Source organism: Spermophilus citellus, assembly GCF_964194105.1.
Source record: "Spermophilus citellus genome assembly, chromosome: 9".
NCBI lineage: Eukaryota > Metazoa > Chordata > Mammalia > Rodentia > Sciuridae > Spermophilus > Spermophilus citellus.
This window is the reverse complement of record NC_138191.1, coordinates 138,284,119-138,300,395: the sequence shown is the minus strand read 5'-3', so window position 1 is coordinate 138,300,395 and position 16,277 is coordinate 138,284,119. Positions and strand designations below refer to the sequence as shown.

Here is a 16,277-nt window from a genome sequence, read left to right as displayed (position 1 = left end):
GCCCCAGTCTTCAGTGCTCCAGATGCCCTGGGCTCAAGGCCACAAAACCCAGAGGGTGCTCCGCTCTGTCCTGGCTCCCGCCAAGAGCCCTCAAGAGCCATAGAGGCCACGGCCTCCTCCTGGCATGCTCTTGAGGCAGGAGGCTGCTCCGCACCTCACACTGTCCACAGTCCCCAAGGGCAGAGGGGTGGGAGGGACAGTGAGTCTGCTCCCTGTGCCAGACAGGAAGAGCGGGGACCTGTGGTGGAAGTCAGGAGCCGTGGGAAGCTCAAGCACTCAGTGCCCAGCACCTCCCCGAATGGAGGGGAGGGGTCAGCTGAGCCCACACCTCTTCCCGCCAGCCCGTGTGCCCAGGCGCTGCACCCCAGCAGGCGCATGCGGAGGTATTCATATATTTATATGTGTGTGTGTATATATATATAAAAGATTATTAACAGTTAAATACATTCCACTTGGGGCGTCTCGAGAGACACACGTGGCAGCGGCTGGCACAGCAGCACGGTGCGGACACTTGGTGGGTGCAGGTCCCTGCTGCACTGAGAGCGTCTCCAGAGGGGCCAGGCCAGGCATCTGGCAGAGCCGGGCCTCACTCGGCTGGGACCTCGTACTTGAAGATGACGCTGAAGAGCCGGCCACCCAGGCGCTCGGCCAGCCAGGCGTTCTTGACCACAGCCAGCTTGAGGCTCTCACAGCGCAGCGCTGCATGGTAGTTGGTGTGCACGGCACGGCCCATGCCCTCGATGACCACCAGATCCGCACCCCGCTCCCGAGCCAGCACGGCCAGTCCCTGGTCCAGACGGCTTCAGGGAGGAAGGCACAGCAAGATCAGGCCAGGGCCAGCCGAGGCCTATGCTGACCACACCCAGGAGTCCCAGGCCTGCTTCCCGCAAAGGCAGCGCCTGGCGAGAGCACTGGGAACCCTGTCCCTACTGAGTGGGGTCTGCCCGGCCGCTGCCTCCCCCGCCAGTTGCTACTATTCCACTTGGACGCTGCTGCTGTCAGCCACCCTCCTGAGCTTGACCATGAAGACCTCAGTCCTTCCCACCCTTCATGCATCCTTCCTGGCTGGCTCCCAGGGGTGCCTCAGCTCCAGGGCCAACAGGCACAGGAAGCACTGCACATGTCCAGCCAACCCACAGGGAATAGGGGGCGGATGCTCAGCACCTGCCTGAGGTTGCTGAGGCCCAGAAACCAGCATGTTCCTGGGGTTGCCTCATCCTTGAGCCCACTGACCCCAAAAGGTTCCAGGCAAACATGGCTACCCAGGTCTGCAATTGGGGCAGGTGACAGGCAGTGCTGGCTTCTGCTGTCTTGCAGAGCCTGGCAGGGAGGGAGGGCTACTGGGGTTACCTGAGGTCGAGGCACGGGGAGCTGGAACCCGTCTGTACCAGCAGCAGTCGCTCCTCTTGGAGTGCAGAGCTGTGGGTCACCAGGAGGTCACTGCCCAGTGATGTGGCAGACAGGCACTCCCCTCTGTCTACCTCCCAAGACCCGCCAGACCCGCCCCTTGCCAGCTCAGGGCTGCAGCCGGCCCCTACTTACTGGACAACAGGGTCCATGGCTGCAATGCGGTCGGCCACGATGAGGGACTCGCTGTAGGTCACATCGTTCAGGGCGGGGCCCGAGTTGCACGCCAGGATAACCTGTAGGGGCCCAGACTCTTTGGTGCCTTGGCCGGGGCCCAACATGGAGCCAGCCTATGATCCTGTGTTCACCCAGGTCTTCCCTGTCCCAGCGCCAAGAGGTCAGCTGCTGAGGAGCAGGGCCCGAGAGTGACAGCACCCGCTCCATGGCCTCTGGGAAGGAGCAGATGCCCAGCAGCAGAGCTGTGCTCCGAGTGCACCCTCGACCCTCCCTGCCTCTGGGTCAGGGTGATGTCATATTTTCCCCCGTCCAGCACCACAGCTTCCCAGAGGACTGTGGGGCCATCCCTGGGTATGAACAGATGGATCCAAGGCCCTGGGTGGGGCCAATCCACCAGAGGCCCAGGCCCTCCTGGCCTCACTGCACCTACCCCACAAGAGCGAGCGGAGAGGCCCGGGGAAGGGTCCCACCCACACGGCCTCCTCACTCACCTCTGTCCCTCTAAAGAGTAGCTCCCTGACAAAGGGGAAGACTCCCAAAATGATGTCTATTCCACTGTTATCTGCGAAAATTAAGGCACATTTATGAGGGGGCCCCTGCAAGACAAAACCAGGACGTTCAGTTGGGAACAGGCGCATCAGAGCCTTCGACACCACTACACTCATGCCCCCTAGGGCGGGGCCCGGGGCTGGTCCCAGCACATAGCAGGTGCTGGGACAGGCAACCCCAGGGGCCCCACTTCTTCCAGCACAGCAGGCCCAGAGGACTTTTGTATTAAGGCCAGCTGACCTGAAAAGTGGTGGTTGCAGGTCAGGCAGGGAGTGGGGACATTTGACATGAGGTTCTTGGCTGCGGGACTGTGAGCTCTAAGAGGCAGGGCTGTGTGCACTGCCTACGTACGTCCTGGGCTAGCCAGGGCAGCTCCACACCCACCTTCCAGGGCCCCATGCCCCCTCTGACTACCCACCTGGGTCCCACCTGAGGCCCCAGGCTGGCTGTCCCCAAGGGCAGAGGCAGAAGGAAACTCCACATACCTTTAATCTCTGAAGCCACTTGTTGTAGGAGTCCACGAGCCAGGGTCGCTCTGTGTGGAGAGAGGGGAACATGGTATCAGGAGGAAGCCAGGAGACGCTGGCCAAGGCTCCTCCAGGGACAGCTTCCCCACTCCTGAGCCCAGACACAGCAACCACTGAGGGATGCGCCCAGCCTGACGCTGACTGCAGCACCCAGCACAAGAGCACCTGGGATGTCCCTACCTTGTAACTTCCTCTTTGCCTCTTCAAACCCAAACTGGGGATCAGACTCAAGGACACTAAATGGAGAAGAAAGGGAAGAAAAGAAGTTAGGAAAATGTAACCAAGAACTTGGGTCCACGCTGTTGAAGGAGCTCGCCCAGAAGAAGCCTCTCCAGCGCGAGCAGGCCAGCTGCCCCTGACCCTCAGCAGCACTTGCCAGAGCCTCGGCCACCAGCTGGCCCGGGGCCCAGGAAGCGGCTTCTGAAATGACTAAGGTGAGCACCACAGAACGGCTCCCTGTGAAGCCGACCCAGGTGGAGCCCCAGGAGGAGCAGAGGCACGCCCTCACAGAGGGGCAGAGACCCTCTGTGCTCCAGAGGGGAACGGCGCCGAGGGCCCACTACAGTAGTCCCAGGACTTTGCACTCTGACCACCGAAAGCATCAACCTCAAATTTCAAACAGAGGCCCCCAGGTCCCCAGGGCACATGCGGGTGGGGAGGGCACAGCCGAGCCCCAGGCAGCACCCTGCCCCTGCTATGGAGGTAGGGCTGGGGTGAGGCCCCTGGAGCAGCAGGTAAACGGATCGGACCACTTCAAGACTGAGAAGGAGGCGGCCAGGCCAGGCTGGGGACACCTACTCAGACACGGCCTTGGCCCCCCAGTCGAAGACGTTCCCTGCCAGCAGGCCCTTCACCAGGGCCAGCTGCCTCTCCTCCCAGCCCAGCGAGTCCAGGGCGCGCACCACGCCCTGGAAGTACTTCAGCGCGATGCCGTTTTCTTTCTGCTTCACCTGTGGAGAGAGGAGACACCCAGGATGAGCATGGACACGCTCCGTGGCCAGAGGCTCCACGCCGACTCAGCAGGGAGGCTGAGCAAGGGGGCCCACTGAGGAAACCAGGGCACTGGCCAGCCAGAGCCCGCTAAGGATGCAGCTCTGAGCTTCCACACTCAGGCACATGTCAGGGCCGTGCACATGTCCCCGCAAGCCTGAGGCCCAAGAACACTTGGCCTGAAACCCTTGACTCGGTGGTGCAGGGCGAGTGGGGGAGGAGACACACCTCCTGGCCAGGGGGTCCAAGGATTGCTGGCATGCCACAGCGTGGCCCCACACGCAAGGAAGCAAAACTGGCACTACGAAGCCAGTTCTGCAGCCTCGGGAGCTGGGAGAGGAGAGGCCAGCAAGGGGGTGCGGGAGGGGGCAAGGGCAAGGGCAGGGCCCACTCCCACCCCGTCCCGAGGGTAGGCTCCAGGGGCAAGTGTTCCCTCAGAAGGGAGGGCTTGCCCAGCCCCATGCACCTGCTCCCTCTCCCTTCACACCTGCCCACCAGCCCGTCTGGCTGCTGGGTCAGCCCTGGAGTCACCCAGCTCTGTGGGTGTCCGCAGAGCTTCCTGGTAGGTCTGCTGAGGCTGGCAGGCAGGATGCTGCCTCAGCTCCCAGGCCCTAGTGGGGCTCACCTTGGAGTAGGGGTCTGGGAAGCTGAACTCGTTCAAGCAGTGCTCCCGTGTGTCCAGCAAGCTACGCACCGTCAGAGTCCCGTAAGCACTAGGGACAAAAGCAGGTAGAGTACAGCTGACCATGGTAGTCTCATAAGGTCTAAGAAGCCCAGCAAGACCCAAGCTCAGGCCACAAGGAGTGGCCCAGGAGACCACATCATCTGGGCCACCTGGGCTGCCAGGCCAGTGGGGACCCATACATGCAACGGTATGGCCATTTTCTCAGAGGTGTCGTGGTCACCACCAGATGATGGACACTTACAAGGGCTGGTGTCGAAGTGTCTGCAGCTTGCTCCAGTACTTCTGCCGGAACTTCTCGGCCCTCTCAGCAGCATCTGCAGACTCAGGCTGGCTGGCCACAGCACGCTTCACCACCTACCAGGCATGTGGTTGGAGAGGGGCCTGCCTGACCCCTGGCAGGCCCCTCCGCAGGCAACCCCCTGGGGCCCATCCGCCCTCCCACTGCAAGACCACGGCATCAGCAGCGATAGTGGCAGCGTCCACCTGCGCGTCCCCCTCCCCAGCCTTCAGGGACCGACTGCCAGACCCGTGGCCTAAATCCACAGCCTCAGCTTGGAGCTGCTCAGGGTCTGGGGCTGGTCCCTCGTGCAGGGCAAAGCTGTCGTTCTGAGGCTCTATGGAGGGGTGGGCACTCCCTGTGCAGCCCCCAGGGCCCAGGTGGAGGAGTCGAGCACCTGAACTGGGTGCTTGGTCCCCACTGCCAAGAAAAGAGGCTCCTGGTGGGCCTCCGAAAAGTGGAAAAGGCACAAGCACCCCCTACCCCGGGCGCCTGTGAGCACAGGGCCAAGGGCCAAGGGGCAACAAGACTGGCCACCAAGCGAAGCCCAGAGCCATGTGCAGCCCCATGTGACAGAAGCGGGGACATCTGTCAAGCTGCTTGCTCTCTGGAGACATCATGGCCAGTGACAAAAAGAGCCACAGGGGCCACCTCGCCACAGGGCACTCATGACCCCCCATGCAAGCAAGGAGTGGGGTTTGCCTGAGGAACAAGTCGCCCTTCCCACGTGCAGCTGAGCAGGTCGGGCAGACGGAGCGCTTCTGGGAAACACTGCCCACACTCCTCCACCTCCTGGGCACCAGGACCTCGAGGCTGGAGCCAGCTGAGGCCCAGGCCCACACGGGCCGCCGCTGCCAGGGGCCTCTGGTCGCATCTCGTGCGCTCACCCCATCCAGGGCCTCCTCAAAGCAGGTGAGCCAGTACTTGCGGGCCAGGGCGTCATCAGTGAGGTCCACCGTGTCAGGCACATAGGAGGAGGGGTCCAGGAGGAGGGGGAGGTTGACCAGGGGCCTCTCCAGCCGGTCCATCTCCAACAGGTCAAACTGGAGCACAGCAGAGAGGATGGGATTGTCAGGGAAGGGGTCAGAAAGACTACACGTGCTGTCTTGAGCTGCGCTTTCTCCAGAGGAGCAGAGAGATCGGCTTCTTCACCATCTCTGGGCCCTCGGCCCCTCCCCAAGCTGCCCAGCCACCTGGACAGACTCCTTAGACTCATCCCCAGGCTTGGCAGTGTGGTGGGTCTACCCCAGAAGATTTCAAGTCTGCTCCCTTCCCACATCTCCTCCCCTGGCCACACTGGGAAGCACAGTGCCCTGGAATGACCACCTGGCCACCAGCTCTCCTGAGGTCATGCTGGGCAGAGGTGAAGCAGCTGCCTATAGCAGACAAGGTGCCCGACACTGCTGCGTGACACAGCAGCTTTGTCCAAAGGACCATCCTGGGTACACGGTGTGGCCTGATGGTGACCTCCATGCCCAACCTTGTGATGGCACACATCACCTGCTGGGAGCCAGGCCTGTCTCTGCTGGAGGCAAGGTGGCCCTAACAGGGCAGAGCAGCAGTCATATGCCAAGCAGGGACGCCTGGGCAGTGGGCTTCACAAGAAGTACTTCAGAAACACAGACATGTGCCGTGTGACCGGGTTCAGCAGGAAAGAGTGAGATGTTTGCAAACATGAAACGGAGATGCAGGGACCCCCCCCACGGACCTCCGCACTCAGCATCACCATGCCTCTGTGTCCTGCTGTGCGTGCCCTGTGGTCCAGGGCTCCACCTGCCTTCCTGGAAGAGGGTGCAGGCCCTGATCTGCTTCTGGGAATGAAAACCCAAGCACCCGTGTGTGCCAAAGGCTGGGCAGCGCCAGCGCTGACTGAGGCTGCTTGCCGTCGTCTGCTTTGTGCTGCTGCAGAGCCAAGGGGCAGGAACTGGGGCAGCTTGTGTTCAAGCCGCAGTCCTGGCCCGTATCCGGCCAAGGGAAGGACTAGCATGGCGCAGGGCGGGGGAGCTCTCTCCTGTGAAGGCACGCTATGGCCAGGCACCAGGAAAGACCCAGGTGCACCCCTGGAGGAAGCCATCTCTGTAGCCAGCCAGTGGCTCTCCACCAAAAGCACCTCAGATGCCCGACAGCAGGCTGTTCAGAGGTGTGCGTCTGACTAGCTGCCTTCACTTTTCCAACCTGTCTTTACCACTCAGCCCAGGGTCCCAAGAGTTTTGAGTTAAAAAAGTAACACACCAATTGGGACACTGTCAGCCTGACTCCCAGGAAATGCTGGTTCCTGCCCCAACAGCCACTAGCTGGCACAGGCCCCATGGGGTTCGGCAGGAAAGAGTGGCAGTCCTATGCACGGTCCTACCAGGCTCAGCCCCGTGGGCACTTGAGGGATGGGAAAGCAGACTCTGTAACCCACAGGAAAGCACCAGCAGGGAGCAAAGGCCAAAGGAGCTGCCCAGGAGCAGGGCAGTTCCCGAGACCCTGGCCTACCTCAGGCCTGCGGCAGACCTGCTCCCCTGCCTTGGGGAGAGGACTTGCCTCCCTGACCTCGGCGTGCCCTGCACACAGGGGCTGGACATGGCTCCCTGCTCACACTGGCAGTCTCAGAAATCAGCCCAAGGTCCTCCTTTTCCCTCAGCTCAATCCTGTGCGCTGTTGGCTAAGCTCAGTCTGTCATGACAGGCCACAGCAACAGGGGTTTCTCTCTGGGACATTAGAGTGGCCAGCACAAGCTGCCCAGGCAGGCCCTGGTACTCACGGTGCCACTCCTCGTTCGCTGTGTAGGGCACAGCTCGGGGGAGGTGCTCATCAGCCCAGAGCTGCCCGCATAGTTCTCTCCCCAGCTGTACTGGTTAGGATCTGCAAAAGCGAGACGCCGGGTGTGCATTAGCCTTGCCCTTGATTCAGAAGGAAAGAATGGGGAGGAACAAGGTAAATCACGTGCCTACTGGTCTAAAAGCACCCACTCCTGAGGCTTCCCAAGGCCTCTCCCTGTCCTGCCCAGGCCACCCTGACCTGGAGCGCAGGCCACCAGCACAGGCCTGGGGCTGCCCGCGGAGCATGGGGACGCTACTTACTGTCTTGCTCAGCTCCTTTCAGAAACGCACCAATGGCACCCAGGTAGCCTTCGTGCCTCAGGAATAGCGCCTGGACTTCTCCCTGCCATGGCCCAAGCCCCCATGTGGCCAGTCAGTGTCCAGAGTCAGTTCTGCTTTAAGCCACTGCACCTGTGGCCCGACCTCTGAAAAGCTGACCAGCCAATGGTCTGCCTATGTGAGCGGCAGGGGTGTCTGAGCCGCCTAAGGAAAACTAACAACCGCTCAGCTGGTTTGACCTGGAAATCAGCCTCACTCGGGGGGACTAGGTGGGAGCCCTCAACAGGTCCTTGCACCACCCAACCCCAGTGTGCCACCCTGTGGCCACTGGGCAGTCCCCACAAGTGCTGTGAGCCTTTGAGCCAGTGCGAAGCCTGCTGGAGCGAGGGCCATCCCTTGACTGCCTACCACTGGTGAGATGCTCACACTGGACCCGCAAGACACTCCGTGAGACAGGGGCAGGACGCAGCAGAGGCCGGGCTGTGGGCACCAGGCTCCTTGGTGGCTCATCTCCTGAGGACCCAGCTACCAGGGCACCAGTGCAGCCTATCCCTGCTCCTCCACATGGTGCCCCTACTATCTGTGCAGCTTCTGGTCAGCACAATGCCATTTTTGGAGACCCTAGGGATGGGTTAAGACTGATTGGGACAAACCCGGTCCAAGGCAGTAGTCCAGGGAGGGGAAATGAGTCACAGTCACCTTGGAGAAGAAGTTAATACTGTAGGTGATGGTGCGCATGGTCACAGGGTGGCCTCGGATGAAGAAGCCCCCAAAGTACACCCTGTCCAGACAGTGGAGCCTTGCGTATAGACAGGCTAGCTGCCCAATGTCATTGCTGATCATGTGCAGCAAGCTCTTGGCCATGTCTTCTTTGGAGAACTCTAAAAGGGGGACAAAGGCAGGATGCTCCTCAGGTCACTGGGCCCAGGGTGTGACGGGAGCCCCACTGGGTGTGGGAGGCACGGTGTGGGGTAAGCAGCAGGAAGTTCTGGAGGGTGAACTCGAGCTGGACAGGACCCAGGTCACAGGTGCCTCCCCCTGACAGGGCCAGAGGCCTGCCCAGTACCTCTGTCAGCAGTGGCCGACTTCCCGAAGCTGCTTGCAATGAGGTTGCCACTCAGCCCCAGGGTCTGGTGGGCCCCTCCGTAGATGTCCTGTACCAGCATGTCCACGTTGGCATGTTGGCCCTTGGAGGCCAAGTGCAACAGCTCATCAAACTTCTGCAGAGGCAGAGCAGAGTAGTGAGGTCCCTGTAGCTGGTGGGATGCTTGCTACCCCAGAAACCAAGTTCCTAGAGCAGGCAAGTCAGGTCAAGCACTGAGAGCCCTCCCTCAGCACATGGGCCCGGGAGGGTTGGGGAAGAGGCAACCTGGGTGCCGTGACCACTAGCTGAGGGTGCTTTGGCAGCCCCAAGCTTTCAGAATGCAAACGGCTCAGGCACAGGGTCCCAGGACCTCGTAACAGTCAGAGCGAAGGCCTGGAAGGAGCAACCTGGCCACAGCCTTCCCAAGATGGGCTGGGAAGCGGAAGTATCCAGATCCAGTCGTGCCCTCTATCGTCCTGAATACCTTTGTTTTGGTGAGGAGAGCCCCAAGCCCCCAGAAGGTGCCGCCTCCAATGGAGCTCCCACCGATCCACTCGAACCTGTCCTCCGTCTCCACCTGGAGCAGAACCAGGGCAGTGCGTCAGCAAGCAGACCCTCACCAGGCAGGCCCTGAGCACTGTGGTCAGAGCTGGACCTGCCCCTCCTGGAGAGCTGCCACAGGGACCACGCTCTCGGCGGCAGAGTCCAGGTGGCACTGATGTTGGCAGCGGGGGCTCGACTATTCCACCCGCAGGGCCTGCGAGCTGGTGACCTCATTGTGGCACATCAGGTCTGCCCCACACCCAGTGCTGCCTGTCACCATGCATTTCCCAAAAAGCCGCTGCTGCACTGCCCACTGGTCTGTCTGGGGAGTCTCACCTTCACGATGGAGACTCCAGAGCCAATGTTGACCAGGAGATAGGGGAAAATGTTGGGGTGGTTTGTCTGAAATCGGAACTCAGGGTCGGAATCTTTCTGATACATGAAGGCCTCTTGTGGGATGTTCTTCAGCACAAAGTTGCACCCCTTTATCAAGCAGGTCATCACGTCCTCCTTGTCTACTCTGAAAAGGAAAGAGCCCAGTCGTCTGAGGCAGTGCCAGTCCCACGGGGACACCTGTGACCCTTGGTCAAGGATCCACAGTACATCTGCCGGACAACGGAGCCGAGCAGCCACCCTGCTCAGGAGGTCCCCTGGCGCGCTGTGCTCTGGCTTCCCACCCTCCGGGCAGACTTGCTTTTGGCAGCAGCCACCGCCAGGCAGTGCCACACACAACACCAGCTGTGCCCTACGCCAGGCCCCTTCAGCTGGGCCACACCACAGAAGTCAACATGGTGCATGTCCCTGCCTGGGCCCCACTTACTTCAGCCGCAGCTTCTCCTCGATGAGGTCTTTGAACTTGTATGCCCCACCCCCGGTCGCCTGGATGACCTTCGTCTCTGTGTTGACCAGGTGGTCTTTGATGAAGTCCAGGCAGGCTTCAATGTAGGTGTTCTCAAACTTGACGAAATGCAGACGAGCCGTGATCTCTTCCTGGACCGAGATCTCATAGGGTGGCTCATGGTCCTGCTCTGCATCCTGCAGATAAGTCACAATCTGCATGGGGTGCAGCACACAAGCCCCCTGGTCCCTGAGCATCCCAGCCCCAGCGGTGCTGAGATGGAGGTAGTGTAAAGTGGGAGATGCTTGATGTCAACAAGGGGCCCAAGACCTTCCAGCCGCCCAGCCACAAAGGATGCTCCCTAAGGGGCAGGGCAAGTAATGCTGCCAAGGTGTGAGGATGGCCTTAGGCCTGAGCCTAAGCAACTCCATTTTTAAAACTCCAGTTGAAACCTGCAGTCTCACCAGGCACACCCAGAGCCCTCCATGTGGCCTCAGACAAGTCACTTTCCCTCATCCTGATAAACAGAGTAAAGCCCCTGGCAGGCTGTCCTCGCCTGATAAGAGGAAAGGGGAGAAGATCAGGGTGGAGACCACCAGACCAGATGTTTCTGACCCCAGGTAAATGATGTCACTGAGAAATCTGGTGATAGCTGTTAAGGACTGAAAGCAGGGGTCAAAAGTCCCAAAATTTAGTATAAATAATAGAGCTGATGAACAGGGATTCAGCCAGCTGAAACAAGGATGCACTCGAGCTGGGGGCCTGCTGAGGACCATCACTTGTCATCCTTCCTGATCCTCTGTATGGTCCTCGCCACTCTCAAACTCTACCACCTCGTCTGGACCTTGGTGAGAGCCGCAACTTCTCCCGACGACCCTCTCCTCAACCGGTCGTCCACTCCACGCCAGAAGCCTGCCTTAATTCCAGACCTGATCACTGCAGTCTGAGTGAGTGTGCATCTGCTGGACATAAAGCCTAAGGCTTAAGACTTCTGAACTTAGCGCACAGAGGGAATGTCTGCCATGAGCCTGTTGTGATTAAGTGTGTTCGCAGTGCTCAGAATTAATCTAGAATTGTACGCTGTGAATTGATTATGTCTATGGCAGTGCCTAGCATTAAAAACTGTCATTTTCTTGATTGAGAATTTATAGAGTGAAATTGTATTGAGTAATTTGAGTGAATACAGCATTGAAAGGGGCAGAAGAGCGTGGACATTCTTTATTTCTCCCCTCAACTGCATACGTCAAATTTTGCCCCCTCGAAACACAAGGTCAGGAAGAGAAACTGAGCAAGGAGTGGGGGGGTGGGGACACAGACACCTGCGACTTGCAGGACAGCTGAGGTGCCTCTGCGAGCAGCAAAGCGTTAACCAACAAGCAGCAACAGCACCAAGCCAGGACCTCAGCAAGCAGCCACCCCGCCCCATCGTGCCACCTGAGCCCAGGCAGCTATGGCAGGCTCACCTTTCCCGAGTGGTCAAAGGACCTCACTTTGGCCACCTTGTGCTGCACGGTTGAATAGTAGGCCAGCTTGGTCAAGGATCCACCTGCAAGGGGCAGAGTCACAAACTAAGCAATACTCAGAGCCAGGCAGAGGGAACCTGCGGTCCGACCTCCCATGAGCTCTCCTGGCACTTCGACACTTCAGTGAACAGCCTCCTCCTGGGACTGGGGTCTTGGCAAGGCATTTGGTGCTACAAGAACTTAAAATCTCTATGTATATACAGAACAGGGAAGGGGAAAAGAACTACCAGGATGCTGGGGGACAGTCCCTCCCTGTGGGACTGTCCCCCAGTATCCTGACCTTCTGTTTCCTCTTGGATGGGGAGTAGGAAGCCAAGGCCTCACCTTGATGGGTTTCTCAGGACTGGGCATTGGGTGGAGGTGGGACTGTGTTTTGTAGAAACCAGCCTGCCTGCCCTCCCAGTGCCCTACAGTTGATATGAGTTAAAACTAACACCAAACCAGGATCCGCAATCTGGGAGTTTGTAGTAACTTTTTTTTTTTTTTTTAATATTTTTTTAAGAAATGGTCATGTCTATTCTTTTTTTTTAATTTTAATATTTATTTTTTAGTTTTGGGCGGACACAACATCTCTGTTTGTATGTGGTGCTGAGGTTCGAACCCGGGCCGCACGCATGCCAGGCGAGCGCGCTACCGCTTGAGCCACATCCCCAGCCCTTGTAGTAACTTTTGATGAGTCTCTTAAAATATATTTCATCCCCTTTGCATCATCTGTTTCTCTCTCTTTTTAAATTTGTTTTTAGTTGTTTATTTATAAGTGGTGCTGAGAATTGAACCCAGTGCCTCACACAGGCTAGGCAAGCACTCTACCACTGAGCCACAGCCCAGCCCCATCTGTCTCTTAAAAACAGTGTACTCAGAGGCGAATCAGGCCAGTGTCCTAGTGAGACTCTCTGAGGCCCAGACCAGAACTGGGGGTTGGGGGAGGGGTCAGGAGGCTCAGGACCTTGGGCCAGTGGAGATTAGGCTCATGCACCTGCACTAAAGCAGGCATGGGCTTGTCTGTGGCAAGGCACAGGACTGCGGCAGGCAACTTGCAGCAGACCGCCTGTGGTGAGCTCAGAGGCCGTGGCTGGGTGTTGTTAAAAGGAGAAATGTGGCTTGCAGAGACTTTGGTGTTTCCAAATCTGTGTGCTGACTTGAGTGTCCTCCTGTGATCCCTTAGTATTTTCTCAAAACAGCCCTTTGTCAGTGACTTTAGTTTTCTTTCTCTCCTGGTGAGGGCTTTTGCCTCATTGCTGTCAAGGTGCCATAAGAAATGCAGTAAAGGTCACTTTGTAGCTGGTCTGGTCTTTTCATTTCTGCTCTGGTTGCTCACGGGCCTTCAGATCTGTGAGTAACCTATAACCTGGAGAGTTCTTCTCTGCCTGTAAGGGCAGCTGAGCTCATCCTTTTTTTTTTTTTTTTTTTTAATTTATTTTTCAGTTTTTGGTGGACACAACATCTTTATGTTATTTTTATATGGTGCTGTGGATCGAACCCAGCGCCCTGTGCATGCCAGGCGAGTGCGCTACCCTTGAGCCACATCCCCAGCCTGGGCTCATCCTTAACAGTGCCTTCTCTGGGACCCATCGTGGCTTCCCCTGAAGTGTGTCTTGGTGGACAGAGGCCTCTTCTGTTTCCCAGTTTCCTGGTGTTGAGCTCAGCGTCTAGTTGCATGTAGCATTTAGGAGAATTTGGAGACTTAGAGAGACTGGCCTGTGGAGTCTGACTTCCTTCAGTGACTTCAGGGGCTTGGGCTGGCTCCACCAGAGCTAGGAGCTGCTTTCTGGCCCTGATCCCTACCTGTTGGTGAATCCTACCTCCTGTCTGCATGCACCTGAGAAAATGTTCCGGTAGTGCCAGGCCCGCTTGTTAGGACGAATGGTCAAGTGTGAGCTTCTTTAAGCAAAAGACTTCTGGATGTGTCAGCCTACATCTTTGGGTCACTATCAAAATCAGAGTTTAAAATTAAAATTTCCTAAACACCTAGTGATAGCCAAGTGCACCCAGAGGCAGACATCTCCCTTTCTGCTTTAGGGTTTCATGCTGGGAGGAAACTCTTGTACTCAGATTAGCTAAGGACCTGAGAGGAACAGAAGTACTAAAAAAAAAAAAAAAAAGATGTTCCAGGGGCTGGGGTTGTGGCTCAGTGGTACAGAGAGGTAGAGTGCTTGCCCGGCATGTGTGGGGCATTCCATCCATTCTCAGAGTCCCTTGGAATCAGAACCCAGGTGAGGTTTCCCGCACACTGTGAGTACCAGCATGCAGCTGGGCTGGCTGGACACAGAGACGTTTGCTCACTGGGGCTCTCGAGTCCAGCCCCAGGCTGGCAGCAAAGCCTGACAACTGGGAAGGAGCGTCCCAAAGGTGCAGTCACCCATGACCTCTTCAGCACCAGAGCCACAGCTTCTGATCCATTCAGGCCCAGGAACTATTCTCCTGCCAGGGCTTTCCACTTTGGGCAGCAAGGAAGGGCAGGAAAGCAAGGTGCACACCACTTCCTTGGGGCCCCTTCCTGCCCAACATGCCCCCTAGGAAAGCCTCCCCACAGCCTTCAGAAACTTAGTGAAGTCAAAACTTCAAGGACATTTTCATAAACAAAGTGTCCCTGTTGCATCCAAAGAGGAGAATCAACCCAGCTGACGTTGGTGTCCCCATACAAGAAAGGGAAAGGGCTGGCCAAGAACACAGAGCAGCTGAGTTTCCTGGATCCACAGACTCGGGTGAGGGAAGAAGAAATGGGAGAAGCCTGTTGTCGCACAACACTGCTGACAAGCACTCTGGCTTCAGGAGTGTCTGGGCAGAGGACCTCCACCATGAGCTGTGACCCCCTCTAGCTGCAGTAACAAGGGTCTGTCCTCACAAACAGTAAGCTGTCCTTTTAAGACCAGACTCAGGACCTGTACCCTGGGGGGAGCTCTCAAAGAGCAGAATGAAGCCCAACCCTACAAACATCCCCTAGGAATCCTTCTGCCAAGGAACCCAGGGCCTGGCCTTGGGCAGCGGGACCTTCCACAGGCCTTCCTGAAGTGAGCCCCGTTGTTCCAGCTGTCCCCCAGTGACACCTGCAGTTGATCTCGATAGCTTTTCAGATGCATTTAGTGGACTTGTTCCCACTGACAGCACCCTCACCAGTGTAAGTCCACAGAGCCTTTCAGGCATATGCCCAAGTGGGGAGCAGCTCTTGGAAGACTCAGCCTCTGGAGGGCTGGTCACTTCCAGGCCCAATCAGGAGTCCCTTAAAATGCTTCTCCCGCACTCTGAGGTCTGCCCTGTCAAGCCCTCCGGAATCACCACCCCTCGTGAGCACACCACAAGGTGAGCAGTCAGGACAGGTCATTGCGTTGTACTTCCCTGGAGGACTCCTCCTCCCAGGATAGGGCACCTCGAGAGACTGATGCGCCAAGCCCATGATTCAAAGTGACCAGAGAACAGAAAAGCAATGAATGCTCTCAATGCCCCAGATGCAACAGCTGCCGGGGTGGGAGTCCGTCTCTGACCGCCCAACTTTTGCAAAGAGATGAGAATTCGGTGGCACACGTGTTCTTTCCAGGATTTACGGAGTGGCCTCCGGGGACGGCCACAGGACGGCACAAACTGTCCTGCGCGGTCCCTGAGGGTATCCACAGGGCAAGAGGCCTGCAGCAAATCTTCCAAGGCCTCAAGAAGCCCCCGACGACGGCGAGGGTCGTCTGGGCGCCAGTCCTGGCGGCCCCTCGCCCACCGGGTGACTCCACGCACGGCACGCCTCGGAGGCCAGGCGGAAGGCGCGAGCCGGGAGCGCGCCGCCCCCCGGCTCCCCCCGCCCCCCCCGGCTCCCCCCGCCCCCCCCGGCCCCCCCCGGCTCCCCCCGCCCCCCCCGGCCCCCCCCGGCTCCCCCCGGCCCCCCCCCCGGCTCCCCCCGGCCCCGGCACCCCCGCCCCCCTGCCGCCGCCCCGCCCCCGCCGCCGCAACCCGCCCCCCCCGCGACCCCCGCGCGGCGCCTGCCGGGAGCGCAGTGCGGCCGGTGAGCAGCGCGCAGGCGCCACGCGACGCGGCCCGAGAGGCAGCGCGGCCCGCGCCCCCGCCCTTCGTCCTTCGCCGCCCCCGCGCCGGCCCGCCCGCCCGCCACCGTGGCCCTCGCTCGGGCGCCGGCCCGCCGCTACCAATATCGATGGCGAAGCGCTTGGCGTTCTCCAGGTTGCGGAAGATCTCGTCGGGGGGCAGCGTAATGCTCTTGTCCAGGCTGTCCCCGCTGCTCCCGCCGCCGCTCGCTCCGCACTCCGCCATTTTGAAAGTGCCCGGCCAGCCTCATCAGCCATGGAGATATATGCGCATATATTTGACTGCTAAACGCCCCCGCGCATAGATTATGCTAATGAGGCCCAGGCCACGCCCCGCCTGCCTGGGCTGGAGGGCCAGCAGGGGCCAGTCCTGACTGGGCCAGGGTCTGAGAGGCCGGTGCGGTCTGCAGAGGGGTGGGCCATTGTCCTCCAGAGGTGGAGCATCTACAGAACATCTGGAATGTTCTTTTTCTTTCCTCAAGAGGGCCAGATGTGAACTCCAGTGTTATAAGCCCGCTGAGACCACTTCCAAGAGGCCACCTGGGTCTGGTGCTTGCCTGTGTGAG

The 16,277-nt window shown here is 58.9% G+C and overlaps 1 protein-coding gene across 2 annotated transcripts; it reads right to left on the bottom strand.

Annotated features, from left to right (window-relative positions):
* Positions 1–378: 378 nt before the first annotated feature.
* PANK4 (pantothenate kinase 4 (inactive)) lies at positions 379–15,958 on the bottom strand. 2 transcript variants are annotated; one of them, XM_081307776.1, is made up of 19 exons: positions 15,814–15,958; positions 11,627–11,709; positions 10,146–10,360; positions 9,662–9,845; positions 9,267–9,359; positions 8,765–8,918; positions 8,398–8,579; positions 7,681–7,762; positions 7,362–7,462; positions 5,500–5,655; positions 4,577–4,689; positions 4,276–4,363; positions 3,459–3,610; positions 2,841–2,896; positions 2,619–2,668; positions 2,076–2,180; positions 1,543–1,643; positions 1,351–1,419; positions 379–800 (listed from the first exon to the last, which is right to left on the bottom strand). In XM_081307776.1, the coding sequence occupies exons 1-19, from the start codon at positions 15,935–15,937 to the stop codon at positions 587–589; spliced, it is 2,322 nt and encodes a 773-aa protein (XP_081163902.1). In that variant the 5' UTR covers positions 15,938–15,958; the 3' UTR covers positions 379–586. The 2 variants fall into 2 exon arrangements, with proteins under 2 accessions (XP_081163902.1, XP_081163903.1); XM_081307777.1 differs by lacking the exons at positions 8,398–8,579; positions 8,765–8,918; positions 9,267–9,359; ... (2 more) ...; positions 11,627–11,709; positions 15,814–15,958 and adding an exon at positions 8,132–8,374.
* Positions 15,959–16,277: the final 319 nt, after the last annotated feature.